This window comes from Cyprinodon tularosa, unplaced genomic scaffold, assembly GCF_016077235.1.
Source record: "Cyprinodon tularosa strain WSP-4 unplaced genomic scaffold, ASM1607723v1 ctg625, whole genome shotgun sequence".
Classification (NCBI taxonomy): domain Eukaryota; kingdom Metazoa; phylum Chordata; class Actinopteri; order Cyprinodontiformes; family Cyprinodontidae; genus Cyprinodon; species Cyprinodon tularosa.
The window spans coordinates 332,329-352,719 of NW_024039369.1; the positions used below are offsets into that span (position 1 = coordinate 332,329).

Here is a 20,391-nt window from a genome sequence, read left to right on the forward strand (position 1 = left end):
TTTAAAATTACAGCCGATGACGTCCCAATCAAAGCAGACATTAGTGCAATGTCACTTTTCTTTTCATTTCTGTGCTGGCATTGAATATAACAGTGGGCATTTTACCTTATTTAGTGGCTGGAATGATTGTTTAATAGTTAGTAAATATTTAGTAATCCCAGACCCTTTGCTTTGGACCTTACCCCGTTACCCCTCAGCTTTTCAAAGTAAAAGCACAGGTGAAACTGCTGCTAAATTGTTCTCTATGCACAACTTTTGAGTAGCCTTGGGGGACCAATTTCTTGAAAATTCCATAGTTTACTTTGGTCCATCCAGAGCTACATCTGGATGAAAGGGAGAATAATGAACAGTATTAGAGCTAAATTAAGACTCCAGTTTTAAAGTCATCAATAACTTTTACAGCAGTGATGTGAAATGGATTTCTCCAAATCGCATGAAAGAATCTCCCAAAAACGCTCTGGTCTTGTTTCTCTCTTCTGAGGCCTTTCTTTTCTTCTCATACACTTCGTAGACACTTTTTACTTTTATGACCCTCGGCCATTTTTAAAGAACATCGGTGAGTTTCAATGACTGTCTTAAACAGATATACGCCTGAAAGTGAGCATGCGAAGAAAAAGATAACTAATTGGGGGCGAGAACGTAGGAAGGCCTTACGTAAAAATATCACCAGAATTATTAACAGTTAGGAGGAACACTTATTTTGATGATCAGCCTGGAAAAGAGCATCATAATAATTTTAAGCATCACTGTGGACAATCCACCCAGCTCTGAAGAATTGTTTTAATTTAGACACATTGGAGGCTTTTCTACCAGGAACAACCTGTCTAATGTTATTTCAAAGCAACTCAACTAGATTTAAGAACAGCCTTTGACTAGGCCACTACAGAACCTTTGTTTTTGTTTTGTTTCAGAGCCATTAAGATTTCACTTGCTGCTGGTGTTCTGATCATGATTCTGCCTTAAAACACAAGTAAGCCTGATTTAACACCTGGGTCAGCAGGGGTTCTGGGTTTGGATCACTCCCCTGCAGGTCACTTCTGACTGGTCTGTTTCTTATTGTCGAATCAACAGCTCCAACCTTCACTGAGGCAGTAAGGTTTAGATCAGAGGTTGGAGATTAACGGACCACGGTCCAGAACCGGACCCACCTGCCTTCTGTTCTGGACCCAACCTGATTTAAAACATTTATAAATTACTGCAGGTTGTCTAACGACGGTGTCTAATTTCACTTGCGTCGCTTCTGCTGTTAATAGTCCTAATAGTTAAAGTCTTCCAGAGCGTCCGGCAGCAGGCTACATGTGATACAAATTAGACAATGAGCTGTCAGTCTGGGTTGCTGCTGCTGCCACTTTTAGAAACAGCAGGCAAACCTGTGGCAAGCCCAGCGATGGGAAAGAAGGAGAAGATGATGAGAAAAAGAGAGCAGAGAAAGTGTGGACTGCTGGAAGAACTGTGGTGAATTGGTGACAGAATAGTGAAATGGTGTGCTGAAAGATGACCCTGCACATTTTGAGTATGTTTGGCTCAATCTGCTGCTGTGAAGCAGGATTCTCCACCATGAACAGAATCAAAAATAAATATGGATCCAGGCTCATAATGAGCTCCGTGATATTTGCTTTAGAATGGCTTTGTCTCCATTCAAACCCAGATTTAAAGCCTTGCAGGGCAGCATAAAGCCCACTGCTCTCATTAAGCCAGAAAAAAGAAAAAAACAAACAAACAAATGGTCAGTTCAGATGTTTTATAAAATACACTACCGTTCAAAAGTTTGGGGTCACCCAAACAATTTTCCTGTGTTTTCCTGAAAAGTCACACTTCACCACCATATATTGTGAAATGAATAGAAAATAGAGTCAAGATATTGACAAGGTTAGAAATAATGATTTGTATTTACATATTTACATCAAACTTTGCTTTCGTAGCCGCCTCTTCACTGCAGATGTTGACACTGGTGTTTTGCGGGTAGTATTTAATGAAGATGCCAGTTGGGGACCTGTGAGGCATCTGTTTCTCAAACTAGTCACTCTAATGTACTTATCGTCTTGCTCAGTTGTGCAACGCAGCCTCCCACTTCTTTTTCTACTCTGGTTAGAGCCTGTTTGTGCTGTCCTCTGAAGGGAGTAGTACACACCGTTGTAGGAAATCTTCAATTTCTTTGCAATTTCTCGCATGGAATAGCCTTCATTTCCAGGAACAAGAATAGACTGTCGAGTTTCAGATGAAAGTTCTCTTTTTCTGGCCATTTTGAGCGTTTAATTGACCCCACAAATGTAATGCTCCAGAAACTCAATCTGCTCAAAGGAAGGTCAGTTTTGTAGCTAAACTGTTGTCAGATGTGTGAACATGATTGTACTAGGGTTTTTTAATCATCAATAAGCCTTCTGAGCCAATGAGCAAACACATTGTACCATTAGAACACTGGAGTGATAGTTGCTGGAAATGGGCCTCTATACACCTATGTAGATATTGCACCGAAAACCAGACATTTGCAGCTAGAATAGTCATTTACCACATTAGCAATGTATAGAGTGTATTTCTTTAAAGTTAAGACAAGTTTAAAGTTACCTTTATTGAAAAGTACAGTGCTTTTCCTTCAACAATAAGGACATTTCAATGTGACCCCAAACTTTTGAACGGTCGTGTATGTGATTCAGGAAATTGTTTATATATCAAACTGAACAATTGTTGTTCTCTACTTAAAAAAACAGTTTAGATTTTAAAGTGGAAAAATAAATAAATAAATAAATTTTATTTCAATGTTAAATTCTGTTTAAAGCAACAGATTATAATTAAAAGTGTCTCTGGACCTTTACTGGTTGATGATTTTCTTTATTCGGACCCCGCTGATCTTTTATTTGTTACCCCTGCTTTAAATATTCTGGGTTCCTCTGGGAACTGATAGGTAAGTCGTTAATGAACTCCTGGAGTAATTTTGGAAGGTCAGCCTCTCCTTTGAGGATTCTCCATTGCTGGATGTTTTCTCACTGTTGTTCTCTGGCATCTCTGGTGTTGTTCTCCTCGTAGAAAAGCTTCCAGACTGATAGATGTTGGGGACTTCATCACCTGCTATTATATTTCTTGGATCAGGCTGTTAGCTTGATCTAAGAAAAGAGGCAATGTTTCTGTAGTTGATTTGGAGAGGAAATCAGAGGCAGGAATGTAGAGGTCAGAGGTCAGCTTCACAGACTGTCGAGGGGAGTTCATTTATCACTCCAGGAATGAAGGTAAAAACAAGAAGGCCGTGCGTCTGGGTTCAAAGGTCACGAGGGCTTGCCGTGACATCAGTCTGTAGGATCATAAACGATGATGTGAGAGGGCTGAACTTCCTGTCTTTGTGTGAGCGGACATGTCACTTTCTCTGTGGTGGAGACTGAAAGCCTTTGCTTCAACACTGACACACACACATCCAGAATCCTCACACCCTTCAACTCTTTGCCTGAGGTCATGAAGGTGTGACTGGGCTTATCTTCAGTATGGCCAGAGTGTCTGGAGCCGGCCCTCGTTCTCTTAAAGGAGGAACTGAAAGGGCTTTGGTTTTTCAGAACAGCAGGAGCCTTCTGGATTAGAGCTGAAACCTCTTCCATAAACAAGAGAAGATGAACATTTGCTTCTTAAAGCTACAGTGTGTAATTTTCAGCGACATCTAGCGGTCAGACTGCAGACCGCAGCAACATGAACATCTCCCCCCCACCGCTTCTCCCCCCCAACAGTACGGCGAGCGTTACGGGACAAAATTTCTTCTACGACGTCCACATCACCTACCCTCTCAAGTGATGAGGTTTGTTTACATAGATAATTTTACAGATAGTATTTCATTAGTCTGTGTAGGGTATAGATTTCATGTAGACTTAAGATAATAAATATACCCGTTATTTTTTCTACATCGTTGTGACGTCTTGGTGAGCTGCTTTGCATGGTGATATAAACAGACGAAGTAATTGTAGTCATTAGTTTAACAGCGAGATTGTGTTCGCTGGAAGAATATATATCCCCCGTTTACAGAGTCCAAGTCATTTTGGTGGCACGGGGGTTACAACGCGAGGGAGAGGGAGAGGACGAGGGCGAAGGCAGGGAGGCCGTGCAGCTAGGGCCAGGCGAGAGAGGGGTGCCAGCGGGGTGAGAGCAGAGTAGGAAAGGCTTGAAGATCTCCAAAGGAGCCGGAGAGAAGTAACCGAGGTATATATCCAGAAAATTATTTTACAGAAAATTACTGAATCATTACCTGTGAAACGTCAGGGACGTTGCTGAATAAGTATACTGGAGAGTAACAGCATCATCACGCAGCATGTTATTGTTTTAGACAGGTCTGAGCATCCTGTACTCCAAAAACTGCAGTGATATTAGACAATTGTGTGTGTAGGATTAATTACCTGTCCAAGAGAAAACTGGCAACTTGAGCGTCACTTTGAAAACCTTTTTCCTCCATCAGTGACTTCCATCGTGTAAATGCCGTGCCAATGTTGATCCGTGTTTTTTGCCGTTTCTTGTCACGCTTGCGTTTATTCTCGTCGTGTTTCCGCTTCTTAGATGACGGGGGTTCGGTGTCCGCCGCTTTTCGTTGTGATACAGAGTAGGCATGATCCTCCATTCGTCTGATGTTTGGCCACACAGTGCCAAACAGTTTGCAAAGTCACTCACGCCTGCCGCCTTGTTCACCTTTCTTGTTACTGAGGCGCAGTATACCTGCTTCTTCTTCTTCTTTGGTTTCAGGCAGACTAAACGCTTCTCAGGCATAATACTGCCATCTACTGTTCAGTACCGTCTCAGTTCATCTCTCTCAACTTGCCGTAGTTATTTTCGAGCGTCATGGGAGATCTCGCAATCGCTAGTTTGTTGCCTCTGCGCTTGCCGTAGCGCAAAGATGTCAGCCTCCATGGCTGCGAGACCCGCTCCTATGTAATTATAAATAACGAATTCTAAGGCAACGCAAATATTATGGTTAAAAGGCTGAGCTCATAGGTGATGATAAATAACATAGTTATGTATAATATATTAAATTTCTGACTTTATATGCCTGTAATTATTACACACTGTAGCTTTAAGCAGTTTGGATCCTCAGGACCAAGTTGGGGCAGTCAGGCTTTAAAAAACCTCCAGAAAAAACCCAAAACACATAGATAAATGAATAAATGTTACATCTACTCATTTCAGGCACAATCATTTATTTTAATATAACAATGATGTGAATAATGCACAGCACAGACCAGACAAGTGAAAAACATTTCAGGTCACTACCTCTGGAAGCTCATCAAGAGAATGCCAAGAGTGTGCCAAGCATTAATCAAAGCAAAATGTGGCTACTTTGAAGAACCTAGAATATAAGACATGTTTTCAGTTGTTTCACACTTTTTGGTTAAGTATAAAATTCCATATTTGTTCGTTAATAGTTTTGATGCCTTCATTGTGAATCTTTTTCATAGTCATGAAAATAAAGAAATCTTTTTGAATGAGAAGACTTTTGGTCTGTACTGTATAAGTAAATATAATAATAATAATTGAACTTTATTGATTTAAGGACTGGTTATCCTCCTGCAGCAGAGTGTCACAGTGAGGTTGTCACATATATATCTTTGATTTATGCCCAATATAGAAGCGTATTCTGCACTCACTGGAAAAAATCCAAATCTAGATATGTTGTTTTTTCTTAAAATAAGTGCATTTGTTCTTTTATTGAGGAGGTAAAAGAGACATTTTGCCAATGGATCAAGACAGTTTACACTTAAAATAAGAAAACACAATTGAATTGTCTTATATCAAGTGCATTTTATCTAATTATCTTATTTTAAGAGTAAAAATTCTCATTCCATTGGCAAACTATCTCATTTACCTACTCAGATTACTGGTAAATAAACTTAATTTGAGAAATTTTTATTTATTTCTAGATCGTTTTTCCAGTGCTGTTATTCCACGCCACAACGCCAGAGAGACAATCAGCAACTAGCTATGATTCTAGATATGGCTGAGGCGGTAAGGAAGTGGCGGCAAGTTTATGCGACAATGGAGGGACATGAGGGCGGAAAAGAGGACGCTACGGAAGCCGGCAGACCAAACCAGATGAAAGTGCGCATTCAGCGTCTGCTCTGCCAATAATGCAAGCGTAGAAGAAGAAATGTGCTGTTTACCTGTGCAAAGAAAGAAACAACGAAAGAAAAATATCTGAGGACTTCAGTGTTGAGGAAGAGCATGAGTTCTTTGCCGAGCTGAATGCGCACTTTCGTCTGGTTTGGTCTGCCGCGGTTTCCGTAGACTCATGAACGCGCTTTTAGGAAATCCTATACACTACTGTTTATGCTCTAAAAACATTCTAAATGACTTAGTTTCGAGTAAATTCTGGATGCTACCCACTCAGGACACTTGGAATACATTGGACGAGCAGTATGGAGGAATATTGACACGTTTTTGTGGACTTTTATGGACCTTTCTGCCTCGGGCGCCATAGACCTCCATTATTTGAGTGTCAGCAGACAGCAAGAAGCCTCCCAGGTCTCCAGATGCATTTGAGATATCAAAAAAGTACTCCAGAGTGTTGTTCAGCATGGGGGTGAGTAGAAAATGAAGGCTAATCATGTTTTGGGTGTACTATTCCTTTAAGTCCTCAATTCAATAACAAATGCACTTATTTTAAGAAAAAACGTATCTATCTAGATTTTAATTTTACCTGTACACAATGGCGATCACAAAAACAAAAGAAGCCGGTAAGGTACCAAACAGGAAATAAGCATAGTGTATTACGGATGTGGATTTGACCAATCAGAGAGAGGGGGTGGCATATTTGCGTTAACTGCGACACACTCGCTGACGACCTGGTTTCTGAGCATAAATCAGCCTTTAGTTGAGCACTGGAAGACAATATAGACTGGTTTTGCTTTTTTGGACTAAAATGCATGATTAATTATTGTTTATATATTTAGGCCCTCTATATACCATTAGCGATCACATCACGGTACTTATTAAATAATTGTTAAAATGACTCATGCCATGGAGGATCACTAGGACATATGAAAGCATGAGGACCATGTTGATCAGCCTCTCAAACATTTCACTGCAGAAGCAGAAACTTGTTCACCCGTCAAACACTTGATGACAGTCAGGAGCTGCTCTCTTATTACTGTAATCACACACAGAGGAATCTTCTCCACCTCACAGTGTGTATTTAAAGGGAAATTCCACCTCCTAATGGCATCCACAGCTTGCAGCCTGAGGGCCAAATCCTGTTTTTGGGACTCAAAGACTCCATGCAGATGTATCACTCTGATGCCTAAACTACTGCTCACGTTACCAATGGCTGACTGCTTCTTCTAAAGAGATTTTAATCATTTCCCGCTGTTTGAATTCAAAATTTTTATTCTGGTTTTATTATATATTGTTTTTTTAGTTCTACAGTAAACATATAAATTGATCAGTGTTAGATATCAGTTCTCTGGGAAGCGTAAAGCAGTGAATCTTCTGGAAAGTTTTTTATTTATTATTATAAAAGAACCAGTTGTTCAAACAAGAGCCACTGATTACAAACCTCTAATTGTGCTTCTGTTCAGTGTTTGGTAATAAAGCTCAGTGGGGCTGAAACAATTTTTTATTAAATGTTGAAATATTTGTCAGCTAATTTGGTAATAGAATCTAATCATTACAGAAAATAGTTGTACACAAACTCTAAAACAGACCATTTGCTTTAAAAAAAGCTACTTACTACCCAAATATCTAACATCTTTCATTAAAGTTTAAATGTAGTTAAGAGTGATTTGTGGTCCAGCAGTTGTTCCCTGGTATTTAGCCACCCTGGGATCAGCCAGTGTTTGTGATAAACAAGTCTGTGTCTCCAAAGCTTGCCTGAAGGTAAAGGATAACCCAAGAAATTTAACATGATTCAACTGATTGGCCAATTTATCACCATTGTTCATCCATGTATAGAAAGTGATCATCAACATGAGGCAGCTGAGGCAAAAATATCATCAATGATATTTAGAGTGAATAAAAAAAACATTCAAAATAAATTTTAAGACGGCTAAACTGGTGATGTTTCAGTTAAATGTGCTATTGCCTAACCTGACTCCGCCATATCCGCATATCCATCTGGAAACCTTCTGTTGAAGTAATTTTGGGAAGGGGCGAAAATACTGGTTAGCTGATTGGCCTATGTTGGTGATAGACGGGCCAAATAAACCAATCAGATCAACGAAGCATATGACGTACTAACAGAGCGTCGACGAAAACACAACCACAAGCCAGGCACAAGCCAATTGATAGATCAAACTCTTGCCGAAACCAGTCGGGAGAAGAGCAAAAACATCTTTTCCTCTGAGAAAAGCCTGCAGAGCAGTGTTTTGCTCTTCTTTTAGTGAAGAAATACTCTGTAATTCCGATAAAAGTTGCTCGATAGCCACGCTAACGCTAGTTTCATCGGCTGAAGCCACCATGTTCTTTAGACTGAACTGTCGCGCTTCTCGTTGCGTCACACCTCAACCCGCCTCAAAGCCAACGCTGATTGGACGTTCGTTTGGTGAACGGCTCCAAATTTTCTTTAACGGAGAGTCTCCAGACTGATTTGCGAGTGAAACCTTGAAAGCTCGCGAGATCAGGATGGTCTCACGAGGCTAGCTATTGCCGCCATCAAGCTGAAAATTCATAAATGTTGAAATTAGGGTTAATATGGAATTGTTCCATATTTATAAATAAAAATACCTCTACCGTATTTAGTGTAAAAGGAATGCACTTTGTCCCGTATTACTGTGAGAGTAAAAAAATAGTCAGTAAAAAGCTAATGGAAAATGAAGAACAAGGGCACGTTAGATACAAAACTTACGGTAGAATTGTTCCCTGTCTTGCATTGTGACCAATGAGCTGACAACATATATGTAACGATCCAGAATCCCCTCATCCCATTGGTCAAGCCAAGTGTTGCTCACAGAGAAGATAGTGGGAGACAACAGAGCAGTACGCTTTTGGGGGCGGTGCCCCTTCAACAAATATGTTTACAAGTTTGCTGCTGCACCAAAAATGTGCACTATTTATTTATTGTTTGATATTTATTTTTACAGCTTGAAGTTAAACAGGACAGGCTTATGTTTAACTTCTTTTATTCAGCAAAGTTTGTTATTTTGTATTACAGTAAATTGCTGGATAAAAATTTGTTTTCCGTGTTTTCATGTCACTCACAAATATGCATCTAATTCAACGCAGATGTGAGTCAAATGGTTAAAATATAATTTAACACACAAAGGGGGGCTAAAAAAAAAATCACCATGCAAGGTAAAGGCAATCGGGTCAGCAGGCATGCACATGAGGTGTCCCTATTTTTTCAGGGAGTTGGCGACCCTAGTTGAAATAAGACATGATGATATTCAGCTTATTCAAATAACTTAACAAGGGAAGTTAGGCAATTTCAATTAAGGGCAAAATAAGAGGAAAAATCATAAACTAATAACATTAAGGCTACAAAATGAATAGGCAAGCAAGTCTAAGCCAGGGGCATCAGCTGACCCAATACTATACAGAGTCAATATAGGGCACAAAAAAATAAAGAAAGAAAGAAAAACATTTTTTGGGCAATTATTTATTTTAAAAAGCATGGGCCCAGATAATTAATGCAACGCGAGCAAATATTTTATAGCACTTATTTATTATTATAAAGCATCATAAATATATTAAATAAATAAATAAATTGTACTATCAGATTATTTTCTGCTTCATTAAATATCTACCTGAACCAAACTGAATTGAATTGGCCCACTTGTGAACTTAACTGTATATCTCTAATCCACTAATGATGAAGGCACAATTTATCTTCATTAAATGGTTTTAGTCAAATCAGTCTCCATATTATTATATTAGCTGCGTCAGGGTGATTCTGATATATTAAAATAGGAAAACTTTATCAAAAGTCTAGCTCAGTTGATAAACAAATAGATAATTATGAATGTAAGGTTGAACAGCACTGAAATTAAGATTAATCCTAAACTAATTAGAAGTTAGTTAACATGTTTTCATCTTTGTTGTTAACTGCTTATCCTAAAGGGTAGGAGGTTTCTGAGAAACGTACTCCTGTGCGATGTGCCAGTGTTTGAAACGCCGGAAGCAAAATAAGCGCACTTTAAACCACATCCTGCAGGTTTAAAACACCCAGATTTACTTTTATGACAGAAAGGCCAAACCCCAACCTTGCTAAAACTGGGTGCAGCTGAATCAACCAGCAGTCTTCTTTGGTCTTCACAAGGAAGGGCAGTAAGCACGTTAAACCACATGAGCACGCCCGTAAATCATCAACAGGAAATCAAACGTGCTGAGAGGCAGATGTGCTTGGACTAAACTGACAGATTTGACTGGGATTTTGGTCAGTAATCTGACAGCTGATGCAGAAACACACACCTTAGAAACGCGTCCAGAAACGCGACGGGGGGTGAGTAGAACTTTTCTGAGAGATTTCTGAGATTTCGTGTTCAAGATGGCTTTTCGCTTGAGATGCTCACAAGAAAAAACTGTTTTTAATAAAAAACTTTATTTTTTTGGCCTTTTGAAGAACTTCTTAGACTCTTTCAGAGCATTTGGCATTTTACAATTCATGGTGTATTTAATGTTTAAATGTTTTAAACGAATAAATAAATTCATGGTGGTGTGCACACGGTCTGTTGTAACCTGACCTCAGTGGAGATCGTCCTGTGGTTTCTCTCATCTCGTTATTTCTTAATTGGCTTTAGGGCGTAGGAGTGGGCATTTTTAAACTGTTCTGTTTGTCCTGTGATGGGCTTCCTGGCCCAGTGGACCTGGCGCCGTCTCAGCCACGCCTATCCAAGACCCTGTCAGCACTACCTGGGTAAAGGAAATGGATAGACATTCAGGTTTTCCGTATAACACAGAAAGCTTGTTTTGGTTTTGTTCTTTTGGGTTCTGCTGCTGAAGCTCAGGATCTACAGCCTCACCTTACCTTAGCTTTTAACCAAGTACCTTAGCTTTTAACCAAGTCTTTGATTATAGACATAAATCTGTTTGAAACATCCAGAACCAGCTAGACCCAAGCTTAAAACCGTCTGAGAAGCATCTGACCATGAATCTTAACTCTTCATATTCTTCTCAAAGGCCTTTAAAACCTTCAGTTTTATCAACCTTTATGTGACCAAGCAGCACAGATGAGGAAACATTTCTTGTTTACAGCTGGAGGCCGATTCAAGGTGGCATCTCTACAGAAGCAGCTCTAATAGATTTTACTAAGGTGGTTCATTCAGTCTAGATCCTCCATTTCGAGGATTTATTTGGTCTATTCCACTGCAGGAGACCCCAGACCAGACCCAGACCACTCAGGAGGGAGATATATTGCTTCTCTTCTGGAAAATCTACAGGAAAACCTGGGATAGAGATCCTTTCTTTCATCTTGAAATCGAAGAATTTAACCTAATTGTATTTAAATGTTGAAAGGGTTTAAAATTCAGTTCATAAATTATGCTTCTGATTATGAGGGATCATCTGTTTCTTTATGTCCCTTGAATTATGTGGGGGGAAAAGGCATATGTTCCCTTTGCAGTTCAATCCCAGCGTCTACATCCATATTTGTCTTCGTCTAAAACCTCCTGACACAGATCTGATGGATGATTCTGCAATTTATTACACACTTAAAAGACAAACTGAAACTCTTCTTTTGTTCTCTCTTCTATTCTCCGGTCAACCTTCATGAGTTCAGAAGAAGAAAAGCAGCAATGCGTGCTGGTTATCTGATAACTGCGAGGTGTTACTGATGGTTTCGCTTTCTGCCGATACGACGGTGATGATGTGAGACGGTCAGCACTCACCCATGTCAGCACTGTGTGTGTAACACAGAGGAGATGTAGTCATGGCTGTCTGAAAGCTTAACTGAGCCAGAACAGATAAGCAGCAGAGCAGATAAGAGACACAAAGAGGAAAGAGGAGAATCTTTGTTTGTTTTATACTCTGAACAGAAGTTTTACTTTCATTTTATCTTGTTAAACCGACTTTGGACTGTTGTTGTTGTGCAGGGGGGGAAAGTTAACCACTGGCGGATTGTATGAATGAAGCATTTACTGATAACAGCAGCTGCAGTTCCAGCCTTATTTAGCCATGGCATCCCCTCTGTCAACACTACTGCCTGAGTCAGTCACAGCTGGATGTTTGCTTTAGGCTCAAACTCATCTGGGCCGTTTGTTTCACAGCCTCTCTGACATATTTACCTAATTTGTGGTGAAACCGTTTGGGAGGCAGGTCCTCGTTTATGGCTGTTGTAATGTGATACTTTCACATCAGTTAGATGCAGCATCATCTTTTCGGTGTGCAAGCCTCACCTTTAGGTCTGCAGACTGCCTGGCTGCATGAGGGGAAAGGAAACCAAAGCGACGAGAGCTGCTGCTGCAGGTGATTCTGCTTCCTGCACAGGAAACTTACAGCAGGATGGCAGCAACAGGTTTTCATTTATAAACAAACAAACAAAAAGATAATGAAAGCAATTCCAGTCTTCATAAGCAGCTTTCGGAGCAGCTTTCACTGTAACACCATAACTACCTGCAGTAACACTTCTTTTTACACCCTGCTTGTGAAAAGGAGCGCTATTGCTGGTCATTCATCCCTGCTGCCACCAGACTCTACAATGCGTCACTACAAGGCCAATAAATTGTGCAATGTATAACGGGCAATTACTATTTAATACCCTGTGCAATAACCTGTTTATTTAAATTTCATACACAGTGCAATAGTTATACAGATAAATACCCAAGTAAATACCCTGTGCAATAATCCTATATAATAATCCTGTTTAACCCATTAGGCCCAGAGGGTCTTAGGAGCAAATTCCGCCTGAAATTATATATTTGAATGAAAGCAATTACAGCTCCCAAACTATAAATTAGAAATTTGTATGACATAAAGGCATTGAGGACTATTTTTCATGTGGAACCGCTATTGTAAATGTCACCATGTCTGATTTATAGGTGATTAAACAAAGAACAAATAAAAAATATTTAGCCTTGCCACATTTGTTTCCACAATAAACGCTGCAAAACACCATGACACCCCATTTGAAACTCTGGATGAACCCTCAGACTTTATAGATCCACATCTTGACTATAAGTCAAGCAAATTTGAATAAGTTGAAGCATGTTTGTTCCACAAAGGTTTTAGTGAGCAGTGTGCTAGGCGGAAATGTGATTTTGGCACAATGGCAAAAGTGCAAAAATGCATTTTTTCCTCTCATAATAGGGAATATGTCCAGACAAATATGCTGGTTTACATAATTGGAGACCTTCTGCATAGGAAAAAGCTTTTCTTTCTAAGATTTAGCTGTTGTTTCATTGAAGTTTACCAATAATATCTCCAAACTGAATAGAAAATAAGGTTAACAGAGCAACCTTATGTAACACATGCTGGTTACCTAAAATGGTCGCACAATTACCTCCGACCCCTCCTTGGAAAGGTCTGAGCCTCTGGTTTCCAATCATTAGGGGCTGGAGCTAAAAATGAATACCTGCTGTTGCAGTTCTCCCGTTAGGTGGACTTTTAAATCTAATTTTATTTGTTTACACAGCTATAAAACGAAAAAGATTCGTAAACATGTTTTAGAAATTCTAAAGCCCTATTTGAAAGGCGTTTGGATTAAACACCATGTGACTGTGTTTTGGGCCCTTCAGTTGGGCCCTGTACTGGGCCCGCTGGGCTTTAAAAAATAAGAAAAAGACTTTAGCTGTCATATATATGTACCGTGGTAATATGTGGATTCACTGTATATACTACATATACCCCCATGCACCTTTACTTCCTTTGGCACCTTCTTCCTCTTTTTGACTATTTGAGCAGATTTAATGAGTACGTTTCTCCACTGTGAGATCAATAAAGTAAATCAATGTTATCCTAAAGGGTAGGAACCACCTCAGCTCAATGCTTCTGATGCGGAGGAGCAGCGGTTCTAACCTCAGCCTGTCTAAGGCCAAGCTCAGAACCTCAGTGCGTGAGAAGCTCATTTGATGGACCCGTACATTAAAGAGTTTGGTTTTTCCTCATAATAACCGATGGCAGTAACATTACTGCTGTTGGGTGGCTGCAGGGATCCTCAGTCAGCCGTAGCCTCTTGCCTTTCAAAATACAGTTATTATTTCATAGGCACTGCTCATTGACACAGTTATTAACAGTTATCTTGCAGTGGTAACTGTGGCTTCAGATGGAGATACGATTATGTGTGGTGGTACAGGAAGCCGCAACCTTTGAGTTCCTCTTTAATGACCTGCTAGAAAAATGACTGATAGGTCACATATTTGAATTGCTTTACTTCTAAAAGAGAGCTTTCCATTAGTCTGACAGCAAAATAATATGTAAAATAAAGCAGAACCAATAATTTTATGAGGTTAATCCAAGGTTAGATGTTTAGACATGCATCCTCCCACTTCCTCCTGAGGGGCCAAAAAGCGTGCTTAAAATGGAGACAAGTGGGTACTTTTGCTTAGTTTTTTTAGTTGTCTCTCATTCAAGCTTGGTGAAATTGTGATTAAAAAGTAAACATGTGTAATGAAAACTGATATTAGCAGAAGTATTTAAAACACATAGACATAAACTGCTATCCATGCACGTTTTTTAGCACTTTCATGGTACTATAGATTATCCTCTACTCGCATTTAAACTTAGATAACTTGTATTGTGATTTCTTATACACGGAGCGTATACACAATGAAATTTCATTTTGTACTTCAGTTCCATTAAGTGCAGCAGTGATCAAATGTAAACAGTGCGAGAGAAAGAACATGGTGCAAAAACACGCATTGATATGGAAGTTCAGAGCATTAAATATGTATGGTGCAAACATGCAGAATTTATGATTGGTGTTATCAGTGTGATCTGGAGTCAGTGACATGATTTAGAGTTTTCATAACAGTTCAGCTGTCTGATGGCGGTGGGGAAGAAGCTGTTTCTGTGCGCTGAAGTTGAACTTTTGTCACTTTTAGGATGGAACCAACCTGAGAAAGTAATCTTCCTGTGATCGGCTATTTTTCACTAAATGCCGTTCTCTTCGTGGTTCTGGCTAGTAACGTTAGCAGAGCATCTTTAGGCTAATAGATGTTAATGATCTTGAAAAGTGTTATATGTGTGCACAAAGAATGTTTCAAAATTCATGTGGAGTTTTGTTTACGTGTGTGTTTAATAGAACACATTTTCAGTATTAGTTTTACTGAAATAAGTAGCTTAGTAGTACTTACAGTAGTGCTTCCATCTACTGAAGATGTAAGTATTTAGACTCTTCTTTGTTTCTAAAAACTTCCTCTAAGCTAAACACTGGGGCTAATATTTTATTTTAAAATGTGACTCTGGTAGGAAATTAACCCACAACTTTTAAGTCAGGCATTCTCAAAGTCACTCCTTAAGGGCCGCTGTCCTGCAGGTTTTAGAGGTTTCTCATCTCCAGCACACCTGATTTACATTGATAGTTTATCAACCGCTTTTGCTGAACTGCAATTATCAGAATCAGCTGTGCTAAAGCAGAGAAACCTCTAAACCTGCAGGACAGCGTCCCTCAAGGACCGACTTTGAGGATGCTTGCTTTAAGTCAAACCCTATGTTTCATATTGGCGGTCCAATGCTTTTTCATTGGGGCAAATAACACCATCTTCCACTAAGCCTTTGTGATGCCCTACAGAATAGTAACATGGATCCCTTTAACTAATCAATGCATTTATCCATTCATCTGTTCAAAATAAACAGAATAATAATCAGATTAATTCAGGAGTACCTGATTATTGTGTTTTTTTTAAACTGGTTATCAGATTAACCTTTTAGTTTTAAGTATATCAATTAAGTTTAATAAGTAGCAACAAGCTCTCTTCTGGCTAAGTGTTGTGGTTCCAAACTCAGTGTGGAACAAAGTGTGAAATACTTTAAACCAGTTAAATGGTTGGTTTATAGCCTCTTGGCAGCAGTGACTTATATTCCTGTAAGAACCTGTCGTTTTGTTCTGAACTGGTGCACGTTCCAGTAACAAAGAGTCTGGAAAAATGCTCTCATTAAACATTGTATGGAAATTCCTCCTGCCAGGAAGTCTGGATTAGTTTCTCCGGCTTTGTGTGCAGGAGCTGTGCCTGCAGTCAGGGCAGGTGTAACGATGTCTGAGAGTCGGTGGACCTTTGGACTGTGTTGTTTTAAAAGCACATCCTTCTAGTTTCCAGAGGTGTCATTTAAACTGTATAGTAAAGAAGCACAACATCAACAGTTCTGTTAGCCGGAGGTGATGTGGTGCTCTGCTGCACACGCTTCCTGTTTACAATGACAGATGGCAACTCTGACTTCTTCTTTTCATTGATTGGAAATAGGCTTCTGTCTAACAGGTCTTTGTTGCCTTTTTCCGCTCCCTTTCATCTTCCCCGAGGTTGCCTAGGATACTGGCAGGTAAATAGAGTTGAACCTATTAGAAACAATGTCAGTTGTTGATGAGTTGTTTAGATCCATGACCCAGAGAGTCTGGATGTTCCTCTGTGGGAGTCAGTTGAAGAGTGCTTGGGTGCTTGCAAAAACAATCTTTGCTAGCGCCATTTAGCAGATGCTGTCTGTTTTACTAGACTGTTTAAAAACATCTTAAAGGGGTGACAGAATGGTTATATAGGGTATTTTTTGCTGGTCCTTAATGTCTCTGAATAGGGTGTGTAACCAGGCATATTTGCTGTTCTATGAGCCCTAATGCAAGCCTAGTTAAATGCCCTAGAATCATGGGCGTAGGTTTGCATAGGGACCATAGGGACATGTCCCTACCAAAGTTTTGAACCGTCCTAATTGTCCCGACCAATAATTGGATGTGAGCAACATGTTTATAATTTACAGCAGTGGCTCTTTTCCTCTCGCAGCTCCTCTGCCTGGTCTCTCCTGTCCCTTTCACCTAGCAGCGCATTGAACTGTGCTGCGCTGTTTAACTCCACTCTCATTGGCTGTTCTGCCTTAGGTCCCGCCTTCTCTCTTTCTGATTGGCTGTTTTCTAGTCCGCTGTGCTTGGAGCACAACATTGAAAATTTATTCACACTAGAATGCAGCGGTTACTACAATTAATATTAGACTATGAAACTAGTCCCAATAAAAAAAATGAATATCATGTACACTAAAAAACAAAAACCTTTTTTTTTCTTTTATAAAACGAAATATTCTGAGTCAGCCAGGAGTTCTGAAGACACAAAATGGGCAAATAAAGGCTGTAAGCCATCAACATTTCTGATTCTTAGCCACAGCCACCTAAAAAAGAAAATGTGACGGTTTCCTTTTTACCAATATTTAGTTGCTGTTACTGGTTTCATTTTTTGATGACTCTGAGGAAGTTCAGGTATAATTATTAGCAGGTGTTATTTCTCTTATAGAGGAAAACAACAAGAAATGGCAGCTAAACATCTGCTGTTTATCGTTTAAAAAGCATAATTAGGGTTCCAAATAATAATAATAATTTAATTGACTATTTATACTTCTAGAAATAGGATAAAGAGAAGAACAAACAGATGAAGAATATTAACATTGATTTTATCTTACATAGATTTCCACACAGTCTATAAGTAAATTAGTACAAACATTAATGTCTGGTAAAAATGCTGGAATCTGACTGTTTATTTTGGATATTATTAAATTACAGATAAGATAGTGTTATATTGTCTTTTATAATTGTTAAAAGTGATTTTATATTTTAATACTCTTAGGCTCATTCTCAGTGTTGTGTTTGTAGATGATGCCACTAAAAAGAAAATATACATAAGGAGCTATTTATACAGTCAGACAGTAGCAATATAGGACAATGATAAAAGGTTGTGTTACATTTAATCCTTTACTATTAAAAATGCACTTATACATTATATGATTATAGGAAACACAGATATCCAGTAATAATGGTGCAGGGCAGCTTGTAGGTGAAGCAGCTGCCATTCAGTGCTTCAGGTGATGTCTAAATAAACCAGGTGAAACTAAAATATTTCCACATGAGGAGTTCTGGTTGGAGAATTTTGATTATATATATGTATTGTAGTTTTACAATTTTGGTATAATTACTGATCTAAGTGGGTTGCTCTGTTGGAAAAAGACACATTTTACATTTATATTATGTTTTAGAGTCTTTATACTCCAGTTAATGATGAATCAATTATTAAATTAGTTGACGATTATTGAAATAATCAATTAATGCTTCAAACATTGATAAACAGCATCTAATGAGTGTAGTGTTTTTTTTATTTAATTTTTATTAATGTAGCAAAATTATGCTTTTCTCTTTTAACATTGAATTCCTCTTATCAGTACGGATGCTCACATCGAGCATAAAAAAGGGCGTGCATATTGCATTGCACCAATGACACCCGACCAATCGTGTCCCTACCAAAGTTAAAATCAAACCTAAGCCCTTGCCTAGAATGAAACGACAGGTTTTTCTTCCTTTTATGGTATGCTCATGAATATTTAGATGAGCTGTGCGCTGATTGGTTGGTTTACAAGCTGCTGAGCAAAGACGCATCATAGCAACAAGCACTCACTCACTGAAACATAAAATTTTTCACATGGTAGGGTGACCAGACGTCCTCTTTTTCCCAGACACGTCCTACTTTTTATACCTAAAAAAATGTCTGGGGGGAATTTCAAATCATCCGGGATTTTGGTCGACTACAGTTCAGCATGTATTCGAAGCACACCATATACTCGTACCGAGTACCCATCAACTCAATGCTTCGTTTGGATTCACTAGTTTTATGGTGGAAGTTTAGAATTATGAAATTTGCAGAGAAAGGAGGTGTTGATGGGGTTTGAACTTCTCTGCACGTCCATTTAACCCACTAAACTATCGTCTATGACAATGTAAACTCGGTTTTGCATTCTATGACCCCTTTAAGCATTATAGTGTTAACTATAGGTGTTGAAAATAATGTCCTGGTTTCTAAAAGCTTGTTTCTCAAGGTTTGACTCCCTCACAAAACAATGTTCTTCAAGCTTTAGAAAACTGTCGAATTTCTTTTAGTTTTCAAACAAAGATCCTGTCATAATTGTTTATTGGTTATAATACAAGTTCTCTGGCTATTATTAAGCAGATAATACCATAAAGCTTAACATTTCAAACTCCCTTTTGTTGCCAAATCACTGAAGTGATCCATGAACTAGAATGTCATCAGTCAAAGGTGATGCTTTTAATATTAACTTTTAATGTTAATCCAGCTTTTTTTTTTTTTAACACTGGATTACATTCCAGTTAATGGATTTTTTAACATTGGATTTCTGTTAAATATTTATTAAACAGTCTGAGCTCTTTGGATAAAAAGTGTTCACCATGGTCTAGTATGTGGTTTTATTTCTTTTTGGTTTAGTCAATATGCAGATTTCACATGATGTAGATGATACTGTGATTTATTTTGCTTGCAGGGAGATTCATTTTAGCATCACAACTCTCTTCTTTCTTTTTATATCAAAGAGTTATTATATGGTGCAAGACCATGAGCCATCAATTGACAATTCAAAGAAAACAATTGTAGTTAGATTCAGTATTTTACAGAAAACCTCTGACTTGATTTTGAGAGCGATGAATAACTTAGTAACATTTGGAGATTTTTGGTAGAATTTTAGGTTACATACATATCATATATATCCCATATTTAATCATTTAACTTTTTACACATGGTTAAATCTACTTTTACAAAAAGGTGAAATATTGTACTATTTAAGAATAAGACGTCAGTATTCTTGATGGACTGACTGTTGTCTCTGTGTCTCCACGCAGCCACCAAGCGTCCCTCCTCAGTCTCGTCTCTGAGTGGGATTGTAGGTAGGATGATGTCAGCTGGCGAGCGAGCAGCATCTTCGTCCTCCTGCACGTCTGTCAACACCTTTTGTTCGGACAACGAGCGTCCCGTCTCCCTCTCCTCCTCCACCTCCTCGGTCTCTCTGCAGGATGCGTCCCACTCCTCTTCTTCTTCCTCCTCCTCCTCCTCACTTCCGTATGGTGCGGTTCCAGCCTACAACGCCTCATTATCATCGTCAACATCCTCCACTCCAAAACGCAACGGCTCTGACATCAGCCTGGACCTCACACCACTAGTAACTCTGCACACTGTAGCGCCTCCGACGGGTGGAGGAGGGGTTCCCAAGATGACGGCAACAAGCCCCGCCCCTAATGGACATATAACCAATCCGGTTGCAGCGATGTTGGCAGGGGCCATACCCAGGCAGCTTTCAAGGCTGGAGAGAGTTATTCTGGAGATCGTGGAGACGGAGCAGACCTACGTCAGAGATTTAAAAAGCATCGTGGAGGTAAGAGCCAAACCACTACTTCCAGTGATGAATTAAATTTGAATTTGTCCTGTAAAACATGGGGTTAGGATTATGGGACCCACTTCCTGATGGATTAATATAACAAACTAGAGGATGTTTGTTTAAAGGAAGAACCAGGGCCACAGACCCACAACATGCTAG

General features: G+C 39.2%; 1 protein-coding gene across 3 annotated transcripts in view; it reads left to right on the plus strand.

Moving 5' to 3' along the window:
* plekhg2 (pleckstrin homology domain containing, family G (with RhoGef domain) member 2) overlaps nt 1-20,391 on the plus strand; it is a 137,446-nt gene that overhangs the window by 31,913 nt on the left and 85,142 nt on the right. For all 3 annotated transcript variants that reach the window (XM_038307970.1, XM_038307971.1, XM_038307972.1), the window contains exon 3: nt 19,700-20,229. In XM_038307970.1, the coding sequence (XP_038163898.1) occupies nt 19,700-20,229 (530 nt within the window). The remainder of the gene's footprint in view (nt 1-19,699; nt 20,230-20,391) is intronic.